Below are 18,470 nucleotides of genomic sequence, written 5' to 3' on the forward strand. Positions count from 1 at the left end.
ATAATGTTTTCTGAAAGTAGTTGTGGAGAGAGATATACTTCTTATTTAATGCAAAATTATTAATCAGGATTTTTAAAAGCCTTACTGCTAGTGTTTAACTCTTACAAATGACGTGCAACTAAAATAATAATGGCCTGTGGATTTTTTCTTAAACATTATAATTTTTATTATTGGAAATTGAAACATAAACAAATGGGAAAAGAATAAATTCGAATCACTTTGGAAAATGACCCAGGTACAATCACCATATATATTAATCATGCTTTAATAAAAATAAGGCCCCAACCACTGAATATTTGGTTTCTACAATAAAAGAGATCTATCAGGGAAAAAGCAACATATTTTACTAATTGGTACATGTGGAAAATGTTAGTTATCTGTTTTATCTTAAACTCAAAAAGAAAATTCAAATATAGACTAGAAGGTATAACAATGCCATTGCAGCAATATTAAGTGAGCAGCAAATGTAACCTTTTATAATGTTCTTCATTATTTGTGCAGAATAATACCCTGCCTACAGCTTTTCTTCTGCTTTTTAAGAAAAGAAATCTAAAGTGGTATAGAAGCAGTTTTGGTCACTGAATAATGGTTGGAAAATCTTAAGGTATTTCTCTTTAGACTGGTGTTCTTCGAACCAACTGTGTGGACTGTTTAGACCGCACCAACACGGCACAGTTTATGGTGGGAAAATGTGCTTTGGCTTATCAGCTGTACTCCTTGGGACTGATCGACAAGCCTAATCTACAGTTTGATACAGATGCAGTTAGGTAAATCTTCTTTTCTGCCTTTTGAGTGCTGGTAATGACAGAAAGCAAAACTGATTAGTAATAAGGAATTCTATGAACTTGTTTCTTCATTTAGCTTCTCAAAAATTATGTTGCTAAAACTATTCAAATTAATTCTGTAATAAATATTTTTATTAAAGACCTGTGTGTTATTGCCATGGTTTTTATTTTTTGTTGGTGTTAATTATCAGTAAACACTATGCTCTTTAGATAAATCCAAAGTGCTTTAGATAAATACAGACTAGTGGTTTTAAAAAAAAATAAATTCAGACTGCATTAGAAAGAAAAAGTAATGTGACTTCGTACATTTGGAATTAAAAATATAAGGCATATAAAAGATTGATTCTTCATTAAGGATTACTGTGTCTTCACTGCTCATTGGATCCATGGCACTGCGTGAAGTGCTGTTTCTTGAAAATACAATGATGGTTGTTATCGGTCATCTGATGGAGTCATAAAGGCTCTGTTGAGCAAAGAGATCAGCTTCCAAATGGCCAAATCCACAGATACTGCTGCACTGAAAATCTTAACAGGCACGTGAAGAAATACGAGTTTCAGACGTGTTTTTAGGAAAGAATATGGTTTGTCTGTCCCAGAAAGGCAGAAAATTCTGTTGTGGGAGATAAATTGATCTGAAAAATCAATTAGAAAGATGAAAAATGTTAGAAGTCTTTCAATAAAGTTAGAACCACCGTGGCCTGGCTTTGGTGGGTTACGTTTTTGGTGCCCTTACTTCCTTTTCAGTGTTTTCTTTGATTTGTTACTTTTTAGATTATTACTATAGTGTATATTTTGCACGTACATTTATCATCAAGAGTCTACTTGAAAGGCTTTTAGGAATTCAAAGGTGGCTAAGTGAAGAGCGTGTGTAACACTTTCGGTAAAATTTTTTAATGTTTGTTTTTCTTTGGTTTAGGTTATTTGAGGAACTCTATGAAGATCATGGGGATACCCTGTCCCTTCAGTATGGTGGTTCTCAACTTGTTCACCGTGTCAAAACCTACAGAAAGATAGCACCATGGACCCAGCACTCAAAAGACATCATGCAGACCCTGTCTAGATATTACAGCAATGCTTTTTCAGGTAATTCTGAAATAATAAGCATTTCTACAACTTTACCTGATGTGCATTTTTCTTCTTATGCATTTTCCTTTTTTAAGCAATCTGGCTAAGTGAAATCAAAATTAAATATTTTGAAAGTTTAAATAAAATAGAATCTCACTTTGAAGGTGCTCAACAACAGATTTGTTGTCTCACAGTTCTGGAGGCTAGAAGTCCAAAATCAGGGTATGAGCAGGGCCGTGCTCCTTCTCCCTGAAGGCTCCAGGGGAGAATCCTAACTTGCTTCTTAGCTTCTGATGATTGCTGGTGATCCGTGGCTTGCAAGTACGGCACTTTAATTTCTGCCTCTGACTTTGCCTGACATTTTCCCCTTGTGTCTGTGTCTTCATGGCACTTTCCCTGTGAGTCCCTCTCTTCATGTAAGGACACTAGTCATAGTGGATTATGGGCTGCCCTACTCTAGAGTGACTGTGTCTTTTTTTTTATTTTTTTATTTTTTTAATGTTTATTTTTGAGAGAGACAGAGTGTGAGTGGGGGAGAGGCAGAGAGAGAGGGAGACACAGAATCCAAAGCAGGCTCCAGGCTCTGAGCTGTCAGCACAGAGCCCCACGCGGGGCTCGAACTCACAAGCCATGAGATCATGACCTGAGCCAAAGAAGGTCACTTAACCGACTGAGCCACTTAGGTGCCCCTAGAGTGACTGCATCTTAACTGGATCATATCTGCAAAGACTCAACTTCCGAATAAGGTCACATTCACAGGTCCCAGGGCTTACGGCTTTACCATATCTTTTGGGGGGACACAGTTCAACCTGTAACACTCATGTAAGTAGTGTGCTAATATGTTCCTATCTCTCTGGGGGTGGGTTACCATGGAAAAGGTTGAAAACTATTCTGATGGAAAGGGAGCATCCACTCTTATGTACTCTGTTATCATTGTTCCTATAATGCGAATGATTATTGATCCATAAGGACCAAGTAAAGTGTTTTTTAATAAGACTGGGGGACACAGAGAATGAATGTGTAGCTGTACATTATTTAAAAAGCAAGGAGTACTATTAAAAGATAGAAAATGGTCGTGGAAAGATAAGGCAAAATTGTCCACAACTGCGAGAAGAACTACTATGAAAGCAATTATTTTATGAATAATGTGGCTAAAACGGACTTTATTTTGAGAAGCATGGTGTCATTGGGGTGTACAACTTATTTTAAAAATACAGTGGATATTATGTTAGGACAATATATTTATAGAACCATTCTCTTTAAAGCAGTCAAGATAACTTTACAAAACTTAACTTCTTTATGTTATTCCTCTGGGGTGGGCAGGAAGATGCTTGAAATTAAGTTGTTAGGAATTTTTTTCCTCTCATTACCAAAAAAATTTATATAGACAGACAAACAGCAAATTAAGTCAAAAGATAAGCTATGGAGAATTTTGAAACCTACCATCAAATGCTAATTTCCTTTAGATATAAAGAGCCAGTATTTCCTTTAGATGTAATAAGCCAAAATAAAGAGACCAACAGTTTAAGAGAAAAAAATAGGCAAATGAAATGTACGGTTCGTAGGGAAAAAAATGCAATGGATTCCAAACATATGAAAGAAAGCTCAACTTCACTATCTTGGCTATTGTATGTAATGCTCTAGTGAACATAGGGGTGCGTCTTTTTGAATCAGTGTTTTTGTTTTCTTTGAATAAATACCTAGAAGTGGAATTGCCAAATCATATGGTAGTTCTTGTTTTAATTTTCTGAGGAACCTTTGCACTGTTTTCCACAGTGGCTGCACCATTTTACATTCACACCAACAGTGCACAAGGATTCCCTTTTCTCTGATTCCTGGCCAACACTTGTTACTTGTTGTCTTTTTGATAATAGCCATTCTGACAGATGTGAAGTGATATTTCATTGTGGTTTTGATTTGCATTCCCTGGTGATTAGTGATGTTGAGTATCTTTTCATGTGTCTCTTGGCCATCTATATGCCTTCTTTGGAGAAGTTTCTCTTCAGGTCCTCTGCCCATTTTTTAATCAGTTTTTTTTTTTCAGTTTATTTATTTATTTTGAGAGATAGAGAACAAGTGGAGTAGGCGCAGAGAGAGAGATGGGGAAGGAGGGTGGAGAGAGAGAATCCCAAGCAGGCTCCACGCTGTCAGCACAGAGCCCAGTGCGGGGTTCAGACTCACAAACCATGAGATCATGACCTGAGCTGAGATCAAGAGTTGGGCACTTAACTGACTGAGCCACCCAGGTGCCCCGATTGTTTGTTTGTTTTTAATCAATTGTTTTGTTTTGTTTTTTTATATTGAACTGTGTGAGTTCTTTATATATTTTGAATATTATCCCCTTATTGGGTATATCATTTGCAGATATCTTCTCCCATTCAGTAGATTATCTTTTCATTTGTTGATGGTTTCCTTCACTGTGCAAAAGCTTTTTAGTTTGATGTAGTCCCATTTGTTTATTTTTACTTTTGTTGCCCTAGGTTGTTAGGAATTTTATTGTTGGTTTGTGTAGACAGATTGATGCTATATGGGCAACCCACCTGAGCCTCTTTCAGGCTCATTTTAAAAATTGTTCTGAAGCTTCACATATTAGCATGCTCTGAGCTTTGTCTTTAAGAAGTACCTTTGGTTTCCAACATAGCTGGTTACATCAGCAGTTGGAGGATGCCAATAAGGAAAGAAGAGATACCTAGATACTCCCTTCAGGTGTTAGGAAGAGCTTTATAATTATAACTGTCTGAAGGACCTTGATAAGCTCCTTCTAAATTTTTTTTTTTTTTTTACATTTACTTTGGTAAGCTGAATTTTTTTGCTGAAGCTTGTTGAATTTAAATCCTATTATAAGAGGGTGGGTGGCTCAGTCAGTTAAGTGGCCGGTGAAATGGTTAAGCTGCCGGTTAAATGTCCAACTCTTGATTTCACCCCAGGTCATAATCTCACAGTTGTGGGATTGAGCCCCATGTCAGGCTCTGTGCTGGGCATGGAGCCTGCTTGAGATTTTCTCCCTCCCTCTCCCTCTGCCCCTCCCCCACTTGCGTGCATGTACTCTCTCTCTCCCCCAAAAGAAAAATAAATAAAATAAATCCTATTACAAGAAAGAAAGAGAAGATATGATACTTTCAGCAGTTAATAACAGATCTGTTCACATGCATAAATACATACAGACAGGCACACATGTGTAATTTATAATTATTGTGTGTGTGTGTGTGTGTGTATGTGTGTGCATGCATGCATAGGGGAGAATCAGATCCTTCTCAAACAGATTTAAAAAAAAGAAAAGTTCACAAGGTAAAGACCACAAAGCCTACCATACTTGGAAAACATATGGAGGTGGCACCACACAGCATTATGATAGTGCTGTAAAGTAGTGGGACAGTTTCTTTCCCTGTCTGCTCACCACTGGAACAGGGGCATACAAGGGAGAACATTTTAGTTTATCAAGACTAGTGAGACAGCCTTCTAAGGTGATCCTTCTGAGGTTTAGAGTGAATAAGCTGTGTTTGGCTATAGCAGGAAGAAGACACTTGGCAAAAATTTTTGTTTTAATAACATTTTAAATAACATTAATAACTATTCACCTTTCCTGCAACCAAAGCAGTTAAACTTGGCAGAAGAACAAGTTGCAACTAAGTACTCTCAGTTTAACCCCTCTGCCATGCTTTGAATCCCATCCCTTCATGCTTTCCCTATAGCTTTCGTTGCTGCACATAACCCGTTTCCCCCTCTCTACTGCTTCATTTCCATTAGCACGAAAGCACTCCTTGGTATTTTCCTTTTGACTTTTCCTTCCATCCTCAGTCCTGTGTCCTCCCTCCAGCTACAGTCCTTTTCCTTTGCATTCCTAAGCAAAACCTCTCTAGTTATCTGCCTGCCTATTTCCTCTTGTATCCTGTTCTCTCTACCTGTTCCACTGGGCATCCTCCCTATCATGCCACTGAACCTGTGCTTTTCAGAATCACCAGGAGTCTCCATATTGCCAAGCCAATGGTCACTTTTCTGCCTTCATCTTATGGGGCCTGTCACCAGCTTTGATCACAGTTGACCATTCCCTCTTTCTTGAAACTCACCTGTGTAATATCTCACTCAGTCTCCCTATTGATGTCTCCTGCCCCATTTCTAAACCCTCTTCTTTTCTTTCTGCACTTTTACCTTAGGGGCATCTCATCCAGCTCTTAAGTACCATGCATTTGACACTCACCTTTGTATCTCTAACCTTTGACTTCTCTGTTGAGTCCCAGACTTGTTTATCTCAAAGCTGACCTGGCTAACATCTCTTCTTGAATGTTGTATGAGGTTTCTATAGGTTCTATAACAAATTACCATAAAATTAGTGCCTTAAAACAACACCCATTTATTATCTCATAGTTCCTGTGGGCCAGAAGTCTGGGCACAGAATTACTCAGCTGTGTTATCCACCTAGGGTGTCACAAGGCTGAAGTAAAAATGAAGGTGATGAAGTCAAATGAAGCCAAGATTCAGTCAGTGTCGGGAACCTGGGCTCTTACCTGGAGGCTTCCAGGTTCATTCAGATTGATGGCAGAATCCCATGCAGTTAAAGGACTGAAGTCCCTGTGTCCTTGCTGGCTGTTGGCTGGGGTCATTCTCAGTTCCCAAAGGCTCCTTGCCTTCCTTGACTTGTGGCCTACTCCATCTTCAGAGCTAGCAACCATACACTGAATCCTTCTTGTGCTTCTAATCTTTCTGCCTTCCTTTCTACTCTCCTCTTCTGCCTTTGAAGGATTTTTGTGATTACAGTGGACCCACCCATGTACAATACAGGATAGTTGCCCTATCTTGAAGTCAATGATTAGTAACCTCAGTTACATCTGCAAAGTCCCCTTTGCCATGTGATATAAAATATTTATGTGTGTGACACTAGAGAGAAAAAGGTCTTGTGGACCAGATTTCTTACTACCATGGATATCTTTTTAAAAATTATTTATTTATCATTTAAATTTTAGTTAACATACAGTGCAAATATTGGTTTCAGGAGTAGAATTCAGTGATTCATCACTTACATACAACACCCAGTGCTCATCCCAGCAAGTGCCCTCCTTAATACCCATCATCCGTCTAGCTCATCTCCTACTCATCTCCCTCCATCAACCCTCAGTTTGTTCTCTATCATTAAGAGTCTCTTGTGGTTTGTTTCCCCTCTCTCCTCTTTTTTCCCCCTTCCTATATGTTCATCTGTTTTGTTTCTTAAATTCCACATATAAGTGAAATCATATGGATTTGTCTTTCTTTGACTGACTTATTTCACTTCTCATAATACACTCTAGTTCCATCCACATTGTTGCAAATGGCAAGATTTCATTCTTTTTGATTGCCGAGTAATATTCCATCGTCTACATATACTGCATCTTCTTTATCCACTCATCAGTTGATAGACATTTGTGTTCTCTCCATAGTTTGGCTATTGTTGATAATGCTGATGTAAATATAAACATTGGGGTGCACGTACCCCTTTGAATATGTATTTTTATCCTGTGGGTAAATAACTAATAGTGCAATTGCTGGGTCATAAGGTAGTTCTACTTTTAATTTTTTGAGGAACCCCCATACTATTCTCTCGAGTAGCTGCACCAGTGTACATTCCCATCAACAGTACAAGAAGGTTTCCCTTTCTCCACATCCTCCCTAATACCTGTTGTTTCTTGTGTTGTTCATTTTAGCCATTCTGATAGGTGTCTGGTGGACTCTCATCATGGTTTTGATTTGTATTTCCCGGATGATGAACGATGTTGAGCATCTTTTCATGTGTCTGTTGGCCCTCTGGATGTCTTCTTTGGAAAAGTGTCTTTTCATGTTTTCTGCCCATTTCTTCATGGGATTATTTGTTTTGGGGGTGTGGAGTTTGATAAGTTCTTTATAGATTTTGGATACTAGCCCTTTATCCATACGTCATTTGCAAATATCTTCTCCCATTCTGTTGGTTGCCTTTTAGTTTCGTTGATTGTTTCCTTTGCTGTGCAGAACTTTTTATCTTGAGGAAGTCCTAATAGTTCATTTTTGCTTTGGTGTCACTTGCCTCTGGTGATGTGTCTTGTGAGAAGCTGGTGTGGCCGAGGTCAAAGAGGTTGCTGCGAATGTTCTCCTCTAGGAGTTTGATGGTTTCCTGTCTTACATTTAGGTCTTTCATCCATTTTGAATTTATTTTTGTGTATGTTGTAAGAAAGTGGCCCAGTTTCATTCTTTTGCAGGTCGCTGTCCAGTTTTCCCAGCACCATTTGCTGAAGAGACTGTTTTTTGTTTTTTGTTTTTTTTTTTTCCATTGGAGATTCTTTCCTGCTTTGTTGAAAATTAGTTAACCATGTGTTTGTGCGTCCATTTCTGGGTTCTGTATTCTGTTACATTGATCAATGTATGTGTTTTTGTGCCAGTACCAAAACTGTCTTGATGATTACAGCTTTGTAATACAGCTTAAAGTCCAGAATTGTGATGCCTCCCATTTTGGTTTTCTTTTTCAACATTACTTTGGCTATTTGGAGTCTTTTGTAGTTCCATACAAATTTTAGGATTGTTTGTTCTAGCTCTGTGAAAAATGCACTAACTACCATAAGTATCCAGTAAGAATCTCAAGTGATCATTTTCGAGACTGACTCAAATGTGTTTCTCCACTTGGTTTTTCCACTTCAGCACCCGTTGCTCAGTTCAGAAACCTAGGAATCATCCCCGATTCCTTTTATTTTCCTTACTTATCTCCCCCTCCCCCCCACCCCAGCCCCATCTCTAGGCAACTCTCATCTCAACCTCCAGAATATATTGTAAATCCTTCTGCTGTGTTTCATCCTGACTGCTGCCATGCTGGTGCAAGCAGTCTGAGCAACTGTTTTAGCTCCTGATCCACCTCCTGCCTCCCTGCTTCTGCCCCTGCTGTAAATAGCAGCCAGAGGGATCTTTTCAAAACTGAAGTCCGACAGTATCACTTCCCTCTTTTTTTTTTTTTAATTTTTTTTTTCAACGTTTATTTATTTTTGGGACAGAGAGAGACAGAGCATGAACGGGGGAGGGGCAGAGAGAGAGGGAGACGCAGAATCGGAAACAGGCTCCAGGCTCCGAGCCATCAGCCCAGAGCCCGACGCGGGGCTCGAACTCCCGGACCGCGAGATCGTGACCTGGCTGAAGTCGGACGCTCAACCGACTGCGCCACCCAGGCGCCCCTTTTTTTTTTTTTTTTTAATTTTTTTTTTTCAACGTTTATTTATTTTTGGGACAGAGAGAGACAGAGCATGAACGGGGGAGGGGCAGAGAGAGAGGGAGACGCAGAATCGGAAACAGGCTCCAGGCTCCGAGCCATCAGCCCAGAGCCCGACGCGGGGCTCGAACTCCCGGACCGCGAGATCGTGACCTGGCTGAAGTCGGACGCTTAACCGACTGCGCCACCCAGGCGCCCCTCACTTCCCTCTTTAAAATAAAATAAAACTCTCTACTGTAACCTACGAGGCCTTTTGTGACCTGGTGCCTTTTGTCTCTAATTTGGCTGTTTCCCTGGTCCACTGCCCTCCACCCTCTCTGGCCTTCTCTTTATTCCCGGAGCTGCCCAGTTTGTTACCCCAGCAGGCCTTTGTGTCTGTTTGTTCTGCTTGAGCACAAAGCCCCCAGAGCTTTGTGTGACCACCTCTTTCTCATTTTTACAGTTCAAATGTTACTTCCTCAGACATTTCAGCCTCTACCCCTGCCCTGACTACCCAATCTAAGTGGCTCTGTCCCCTCCCTTCACTCCCATATTGCTCTCTTTCAGTGTCTTCATAGAACTTACATCCCTTGAATGTACCTTATACATTATTTACTTGTGTATATTTTTATTTGCCAATTGGAATGTGAACCCCACCTGGAGCCAGAGTAAGTATTATATATTACTGTTTCCCGGTGTGGAACATACAGGTTCTTGGATGAGTGAATGAATGGTAGTTCTTTTTTTTTTAATTATGAAAGTAATTATAGAAAGTACAGAATAGCTCACAATAAAATCATATAATCTTTACCTTCCAAAGATAGCCACTTGTTCATATTTAGGAGAACATGACTCTTCCATACATGTAATATTTATGTTCTGCATTTGCCCTTTTAGATAATGTGAATAATCTTTATGACCTTAAGTATTCTTCTACAACATGATTTTTAGCAGCCTTATGGCAGTCTATCATTTAGAAACATCGTAACTTAGTTGCTATTACTTTGCATTTAGTTTCCTTTTAAACATACACTCTTTTTTGGCAGTTCCAGAAGCATATCAGGTCAGAGACTATAGATATTTCAGGGAAAGTAGAATGTTCCTGTGAAAACTTTGGTAAGCTGAAATGGCATAAAGTGAAGAGTATCCCCCACTTTCCAGAAGTCTGAGTTACACCACTTTGCTTTTAGGAAAGTCCTACATGAGTACAGTAACAGCTATTTTCATAAAAGTTAAAAATCCTCTTCAGATTTTTCTGTTAGCATTAGCAGGCACTAATGTAGGTCTTTCCTAAGCCAAGAGGCATAATGCAAACTTCAGAAAGCAAGGAATATCTGTGTTGCCAAATTGCCTTAGAGAATGGATACCGTCGAGCAGTTAATGTTCCCTCAGCAGAGTATGGGAGTGCCCATTTTGATAACTATTTGCCACCTTAAATAGGTAAGAAATCGTATATTGTTTTAATTAACATTTGTTGGATACCTAGTAAAGTTGAATGTTAGTATGTTCATTGTCCATTTCTGTTTCTTTCGAAAATTGCATGTTTCTCTTTTTCTATTCCAGTGTTGATCTCTGTCTTTCTCACATTTAATTGGTATTTATTTCAATAAATAGTATGAAGTAGGGATCTAATTTTATTGTCCCCTCCCCTGCAATAATTAAACAGTGCTATTTATTGAATAACATTCCTTTTCATTACTGATTTCAGAGGCTACTTCGTTACAAACTTAATTTAGTATTAGCATAATAAATATTCTAGTTCCAAAATAATTTTTTGCTAATTAAAAATAATTAAAAAGGATTGTTATATTCAAGCCTCATCTGTTTCATACATACATAATAAACTGGTTAGTGTTTAGCTGTTTGAGTGGAGTTTGAATGGGGTATTACTCTTTTTTCCTTTAAAGCATGATTGAGTACAAAAATAGGTAATCATTGTCCTCTTGTTATCTACAACTACAGAGAACCTACCTGTTTTAAGCCCTTATCCATATCCAAAGTATTACTGTCTTCCTGAGGGTGATTGTCTTATTTGCAGTCAAAAGTAGGCAGGAAAAGAACCTCAGGCTCATTAAACCGGCCTTGGAGTCCTTAGGGACCATGTACACCATGGATATATTTTAAGTTATAGCAACAGCAGCACATTCAACAAGTCTTCATTATGATCCTTTGAAGACATATCTTTCATTTGGTTATGTTTCTCACATCTCACATTTTATCATACTTGCTAAAAATTAAAGGAAGCAGCTATCCAGTTTAAAAAATGAAAGACTCGGGGCGCCTGGGTGGCGCAGTCGGTTAAGCGTCCGACTTCAGCCAGGTCACGATCTCGCGGTCCGTGAGTTCGAGCCCCGCGTCAGGCTCTGGGCTGATGGCTCGGAGCCTGGAGCCTGTTTCCGATTCTGTGTCTCCCTCTCTCTCTGCCCCTCCCCCGTTCATGCTCTGTCTCTCTCTGTCCCAAAAATAAATAAACGTTGAAAAAAAAAAATTAAAAAAAAAAAATGAAAGACTCCTTGAAAACGCAGCTGAAAAATGGAAAGCTTCTCTAGATAGTATTAAGATATTTTGAGGTCCTGCATAGTATGAGTTATTAAGTGCCATCAAGGCTATTCAAGAAGCATAAAGAATGTAATTACTATAAAAGCAGCTTGTTTACTTTTGTACTGTGGAAAGAGGGTGCAAATTGGGGCGGTAATGTCTGCATCATTTAATACTTGTTTTCTCTCAAAAGTGGCAAAAAGTCTCCAAATATATTCAGCATATGAACACATCCCTTTTATATATTACTTTTGGCCTGAAAGGTAAATGCTGCTTTAATGGAACACTTCCTGTCAAAATACTAGTAACGGGAATACATGTTTGATGTACCATATTTCATTTATTGCTTTTGCCGAAATGACCAAATAGTCCATGAGAACAGTGTTGCTAATTTCAGAAATATCTGTGTTCACTGTAGCTGTTGGAAGATTGATTTTATGGTAATGTTATCTTGTTTCAAAAGCAGCCCTTTCTACTGGGCTGTCTTTAGTTCTGTGCTCATTTTCAGAAAGAGGTTATTATTTATATTGTGGCTGCCTGCCCCAAACTTGAACATACAGGGCTCCGAGACAAGAATGGAAAGAAGGAAATGAGGGGAAAGAATGAAGGACGCCAGTGCAGAATGGGAAGGGTGCTTCATGAGACCCTTTCATGCTTATCATCATTTTTACCAAAATATAATTAGGAAAGGAAGGAAACACAATATATATGCATACATAAGTTAGTAATTTGGGGGTGGTTGAATAGTTAGAATGAGGCTGTTATCTATGTGCCCACTCTGACTTCATTATCAAACACAGGAGGGAATGGGCCAGGCCCACAACTGAGGGGGACAGAAAATGTCGTAAACGTTGTTGGTACTAAAGAAAGAGTAGATACCTTTTCAAGGATTAAAAGTGGAAACTGTGCAAACTAACTTGTTCAAAGTTGTGCAACAGAATATGGGTAGGAGTTGAGCCATCTTGTTTGTTTCTGACATCTCTCCTTGTCTTTGTAATAAAATGAAGATGTATTTGTTTCAGGTAGAATAATGAAGAGCGAAAATATGTTCTTATCCTAAAAATAAAATCACTGTGGTATTATGGCGGTTCTTAAAGATTTTTAAGAGTCTCTCAAAACTCAAGAAGCAGTTTGTGTTCCGTCTTCTCCATATTATGAAAGGGATGGAACAAACATGAAGCATTTTGAAGCAAGGTTTTAATTCTGCTCAAAATCTTGGTGACTATTTTAGATTTGGGGTATGTGTATGACTTTTGGAGCATAAATACTGTTGTTTTCAAAGGTATGTGTTATGAAATCACAGTTGTACCCTTTATCCCCCTGAGAAAACATTCTCCTGAGTTGTATATCTCAGTAGCGGATTTCCTGAAATGCCTATTTTTGCTTTTTAGATGCTGATAGACAAGATTCCATTAATCTCTTCCTGGGAGTTTTTCATCCCACTGAAGGGAAACCTCATCTCTGGGAACTCCCAACAGATTTTTACTTGCATCATAAAAATACGATGAGACTTTTACCAACAAGAAGAAGGTATTTTTCGTCGTAGTATTTTATGTAAACTCAGATTTGATGTTACTTTGAATATAAGATACTTTCATTTTTGAGAAATAATCACATAGGCTAAAGTAGTCAGTCTTACTACACGTTTGCCATGAGGAATTCAGTATTGTTGGTGTCCTGATGGTAGCTTTGGGAACTTGTCATTAATAATTGGTGGTTTGCATTTTTCGTAAGATAGAAAGTTTCAGAACTTCATCATTGAATGTAAGTTGTAGCTCCACTAAAGCAAACCATCAACATTATTTCCAAGTGCTTCCTACAGATGGGGAACTCTGAAGAACCCTCACATGTAGGGAGTCAATCTTTGGTTTTCAAGTGAACATCACTTTGGAATTCCAGAGTTCGAATGTTCCAGTGCTCTTCCCTTCAGGAAGCATAACCAGCTCTTGGGTGATTCTGGTGAAGACAGGAAACCAGAATAGTGACTCTAGTGACAGATACTACTCTCATCACCCCTTTTACTCAGGGCTTTCTAGATTCATTAGCCATTTTGGGTTATTTTGATGACAGTTAAATTGATACTAATATTCTCAAAAGAAATGAAGTGTTTACCTGATGTGTTTTGATAGGACACTGTGTGGTGTGGCCTCAGGGTCAGGTTGACTCTCTGTCATCATGTGACCTACGATTAATTATTTAACTTCTCCCAGTCTCATTTTCCTCATCTGCAAATGTAAATGATGGGACATCCCTCACAGAGTCATTGTGAGGGTTTAATGAGAAGACTGTTCAGTGGTTGTGATTGAGGCGTCATGTACTAATATAGTCCATTTTGCCACATGAGCAAGACAATTCACACATATGAGGTTGGAGACTGGTGCATTCTGCTCAAGGGCCTACAATATCAAGTTCTCTCATCATGCCTTTCTCTTACAGCATCGGTTCAATATAGCTCTTACTTTGTGCAACAGTGCCTCCCAAACACTACAGGGGTCACTGCCAGTCTGTCTGTGTGACCAGACCACAAACAACTGGTGAATTAGCAAGTGCTGATGTTGCAGTTATTACCAAATTCAGTGTTGCTTCAGGAATGTTTAAAATATTAGGGATGTGTCAGAATTTCTGTTTCTCAGATTTGTTCCTGTAAGTGCATATTAGTGGAATAACCAACGTATTATTTGAGCTTACTTTCCCTATAAACGAAGCATTAAACTTACTATTAATAAATGATTGCCTCTGAATTTTTGCTGATAAACAAAAAATTTGGAACTAATTGTGTTGATTTGGTGAGAGATGAGTGCAAATACCTGTATTTAGCTTTGGTGACGCAATTCACTATGGGTATATGTGGGTGATTTTCTGAATTTTATATTACCTTCAAGTATTAAAGCTTTTTTAAAAAATTTTTTAAATGTTGTATTTAGTTTTGAGACAGAGAGAGAGAGACAGAGCGCGAGCACAGGGAGAGGGAGAGAGAGAGAGGGAGAAACAGAATCTGAAGCAGGCTCCAGGCTCCAAGCTGTTAGCACAGAGCCCAATGAGGGACTCAAACTCACGAACTGTGAGATCATGATCTGAGCCGAAGTCTGACGCTTAACCAAGTGAGCCACCAGGCACCCCAAGTATTAAAGCTCTTTTTAAAAAATATTTATTTATTTTTGAGAGAGAGGGAGCACAAGAGGGTGACAGAAAGAGAGAGAGGAAGTCACAGAATCTGAAGCAGGCTCCAGGCTCCCAGCTATCAGTGCATAGCCCGACGGAGGGCTTGAACCCACAAACCCGAGAGATCATGGCCTGAGCCAAAGTCAGATGCTTACCGCTGACTGAGCCACCCAGGGGCCCCCCTCCAGTATTAAAGCGATTAACATACAACTTGGGAACAACCAACACTCAATTTTCTGCTGCAGAAATTAGCTAGTGTATAACAAGTGTACCTTAAACGACTTGCTCACCTCGAGTTACATAACTGATCACTAAGACAGACAGTGGTGGAGCTTATTTATGGCAACAAAGGAAGCTGCTGTTATATCCCCATTTTCTATTAAAAAAAAAAAAAGGAAACTGAGGTTGCAGAGAGAATAGAGAGAAATGTGTCTTGACTGAGATATTTAGCTAGTTAGATGATTCAGCAAGAATCATCTACAAGCCTGCCACTGAAAATAAAGTTTTATCACAGTAGATAACATGCCTCTCTCTGTTGGTTTGGTCTCCTGTTTTTGTGTTGTTGGGTTTTTTTTCCTCCAGAATGTCAAAATTCCAAAAATCAGGTAATGTTGTCAACAGTAAATACTGCTCAAAAACAGTACTTACAAAGTGTGTAAGGTAAATTTCACTGTTTTATTTTGGACTTTCTGTTGTCACCCACCTATACTGGTTATTTTGGTGACAGTTAAGTCAGTATCATAACTCTCAGATAAAAGGAACAGTTTAGCCGGAAGCAGTCAACTGGGTGAGAGTGTGGACTTCAGGGTCGGGTGGGGCCGATTTAGAATTTCTGCAAATGTGCGACCTTAGACCTCTTCCTTAAACTCTGGAAACCCTTTCTGCTCATCTGTCAAATGGAGGTGACCATGCACAACTCACAGGGTCATTCTGAGGGTTCGATGTGTGAGAACTCTTTGGTACTAGGTCTGACACAGAATAAACACGATTCTGAAGCTGTCAGGCTCTGGAGAGATGGCCTCCAGTTAAAACCTGTGATTGTGGGCAAGTTACATAACCGGTCTAAGACTCCATTGCCATTATGAGTGAAATAGAGATAATAGCACTGTCCTAACTTGTACATGTTTCTGAGCATCAGATGAAGTAATATAAATGCTTAGCACATAAATCAAATAGGTGTTAGTGCTGTTACTGTTCTTTAAAGGAGATTACATTCCCTAGTTGTAACATTTACTAAAAATCATACAGGATGACCATAAAATCTGGAAACTTAGATAATAATATTTTATCACTTATGATAATATAATATCAATAAACACTTTATATGTATTTGCTTGTTTTTCCAAACTTGGTGACTATCCTATATTTTACACTGTGTTTACCAATGAATTATTCTGATATATTTTTATTGAATGATAAGGGAAGGGAAAATAAACCTAGCTCTGACTAGAGTTCATCCAAATCAGGTTCTCTTGAGGTAACTACTTCTGTTATTCAAAGGGCTCACTTTCATTGATCTGCCTACAACCACTAAATGAAGCTTTGTTCTGCATTAGGTTAATAGGAGATATATCATCTAAGATGTTATTTATTGAATCAGTGTTTATCATGTCACCAAGATGTTTTTAGATATTAAACATTAATCACTTCATTGACTCAGAGTTGAGAGATTGCCGGGCTCTAGTCACTGTCTGATAAGTGAGCTCCCTTGGTGTTGTCCCAGGAGAGGTCATCTGGCCTGTGCTTGACTAGTCCTGGTTTGTTATCTGGGATGTGTCTGGTTGAGGGGGCAGTTCTTTTCAGACAGTTCACAATTTTTTCTCCTATCACGCTGAGATCTGCTTCTCTGTAACTTTACATACTAATCTAGTTCAGCCCCCTGAAACCTTAAGAACACGATTTCTTTATCCACTTTATAGTCTTTTAAAAACCTGAGTTCACACCATCTCAATATCTCTTCTTCTCCAGGTTAAATAACCCCATTGTCTTCCGCTGTTCCTCACATACTGGGTTTTAAGCCTCTTTGGGATTCAGAATGCTCTCCTCTTATGGATTCCAGTCAACATCAATATTCTTTTTCTTTTTATTTTTTTTTTAATGTTTTATTTATTTTTGAGGCAGAGAGAGACAGAGTATGAGCAGGAGAGGGGCGGAGAGAGAGGGAGACACAGAATCTGAAACAGGCTCCAGGCTCTGAGCTGTCAGCACAGAGCCCGACGCAGGGCTCAAACTCACAGACCGTGAGATCATGACCTGAGCCGAAGTCGGACGCTCAACCGACTGAGCCACCCAGGCGCCCCGATATTCTTTTTAAATTGTGGTACCCAAACCTGGGTTCAGTAATGGTCAGAGTTTGATCTGATTTGTGCCAAATATTGTGGGACCATTGGAGCCATTGCTTCTCTTGTCTTGGATACTCTGTTTATTATCAAGTCTAAGATTGCATTAGCTGTTTTCAGCAATGCCATCATAATGTTGATTCTCTGAGCTTCCTGTCTGTTAGAACTCCCAAGTGTCTTTAACATGTCCTGATACCGTGCCTTATCTGTACCATTCTTGTATGCTCATTTGAGCATTCTTGGTCTTCTGTGCTTTGCCTGCTTCCAAAAAGGGGGGTTAAACGTGTATCCTTTTTATTAAGTATTACCTGTAGCTTTGTAGCTTCTTCAGATTTAATCAGCTGGCCATCTTGATCCTGATAAAAATACTTGATGAAAAATATTGAGTAGAATAAGGTAGATGGCAGAGCTGTATGGGGCACCACCAGACAACTCCTTCTACCTTAACCTGATTTTGGTAGGACTTATTTAAATGACTGTAACTTAATCTGTTGTCATCATTTAACTGTACTGTCCTCCTGCCCACATTTCTCTATCTTGTTCACAAAGATTGATTGCTTTGCTGAAGTCCATATAGGTATATTAATTCAGAGAGCTCCTAAGTTAGCTAGGGGAATTAAAAAAGAGTCTTTTTTTAGTCCCCCTCACCTTCCTATGTGAGCCTGTGGAATTGAGTACCCAATTCTAGGGACTGAAAAAGAGCAGAGCAACTGGCATATTAGGTATTTTATGCAAAGGAAGAAGTGGCACCAACTTGCAGTCTCCTGTCTTCTGATCCCTGGTCCCAAAGCAGGTTCTACCTTGCTGCAGGACTCTTCCTCTGAGTAAATGTACTTGGAGGTGGAGGTAACAGAGATCCTCCTTGTCCTGGGCTGAGTCCTCTCAGATGCTCTCATCTTCCATTTGTGTCAGCTCTTCTTCCCTGGGGCAGGTGTTTCTCATGGGCTTCTGTGCTGAGACCTACCTAGAGGAGCTGGACTTTTCAAAATCCAAAATACTTTTCAAAAGTATTAAGTTACTTTTATCTTGCTTAGGGAATTACAGTTTAATAATACTCAGAAAAAAATCCATGGCCTGTTTCAAGTTGCTAAAACAGGACTGTCTCTTAATTCTTTTCCTCCACGTGGTATGTTCTGAGTTTAAACATATTCTTTATAATGTTTACTGCTTTATCTTAGATAAGCTAATTGTGAGCATCATTCTTTAGGCAATTTCTTATATACTAGCTGATACCTTCTTTATTTTCCTCCTCTGTGAAGATTAAGTGATTACAAAATGGAATTTACACCTGTGTACACATGCATGTGCATGCATGCGTGTGCACACACACACCTTAATTAATCCATGCTTTCTCATTCTTCTGATCTGATAATCTGTTTCTCCTATGAGAAAAGAAAAGTAAAT

General features: G+C 39.0%; 1 protein-coding gene across 7 annotated transcripts in view; it reads left to right on the top strand.

The window, feature by feature from the left end:
- Positions 1-18,470, top strand: part of FIG4 (FIG4 phosphoinositide 5-phosphatase) — a 131,859-nt gene that overhangs the window by 55,181 nt on the left and 58,208 nt on the right. For all 7 annotated transcript variants that reach the window (XM_030316134.2, XM_030316135.1, XM_030316139.1 and 4 more), the window contains 3 exons: positions 619-767; positions 1,702-1,868; positions 12,957-13,095. In XM_030316134.2, the coding sequence (XP_030171994.1) occupies positions 619-767; positions 1,702-1,868; positions 12,957-13,095 (455 nt within the window). The remainder of the gene's footprint in view (positions 1-618; positions 768-1,701; positions 1,869-12,956; positions 13,096-18,470) is intronic.

Source organism: Lynx canadensis, chromosome B2 (genome assembly GCF_007474595.2).
Source record: "Lynx canadensis isolate LIC74 chromosome B2, mLynCan4.pri.v2, whole genome shotgun sequence".
Classification (NCBI taxonomy): domain Eukaryota; kingdom Metazoa; phylum Chordata; class Mammalia; order Carnivora; family Felidae; genus Lynx; species Lynx canadensis.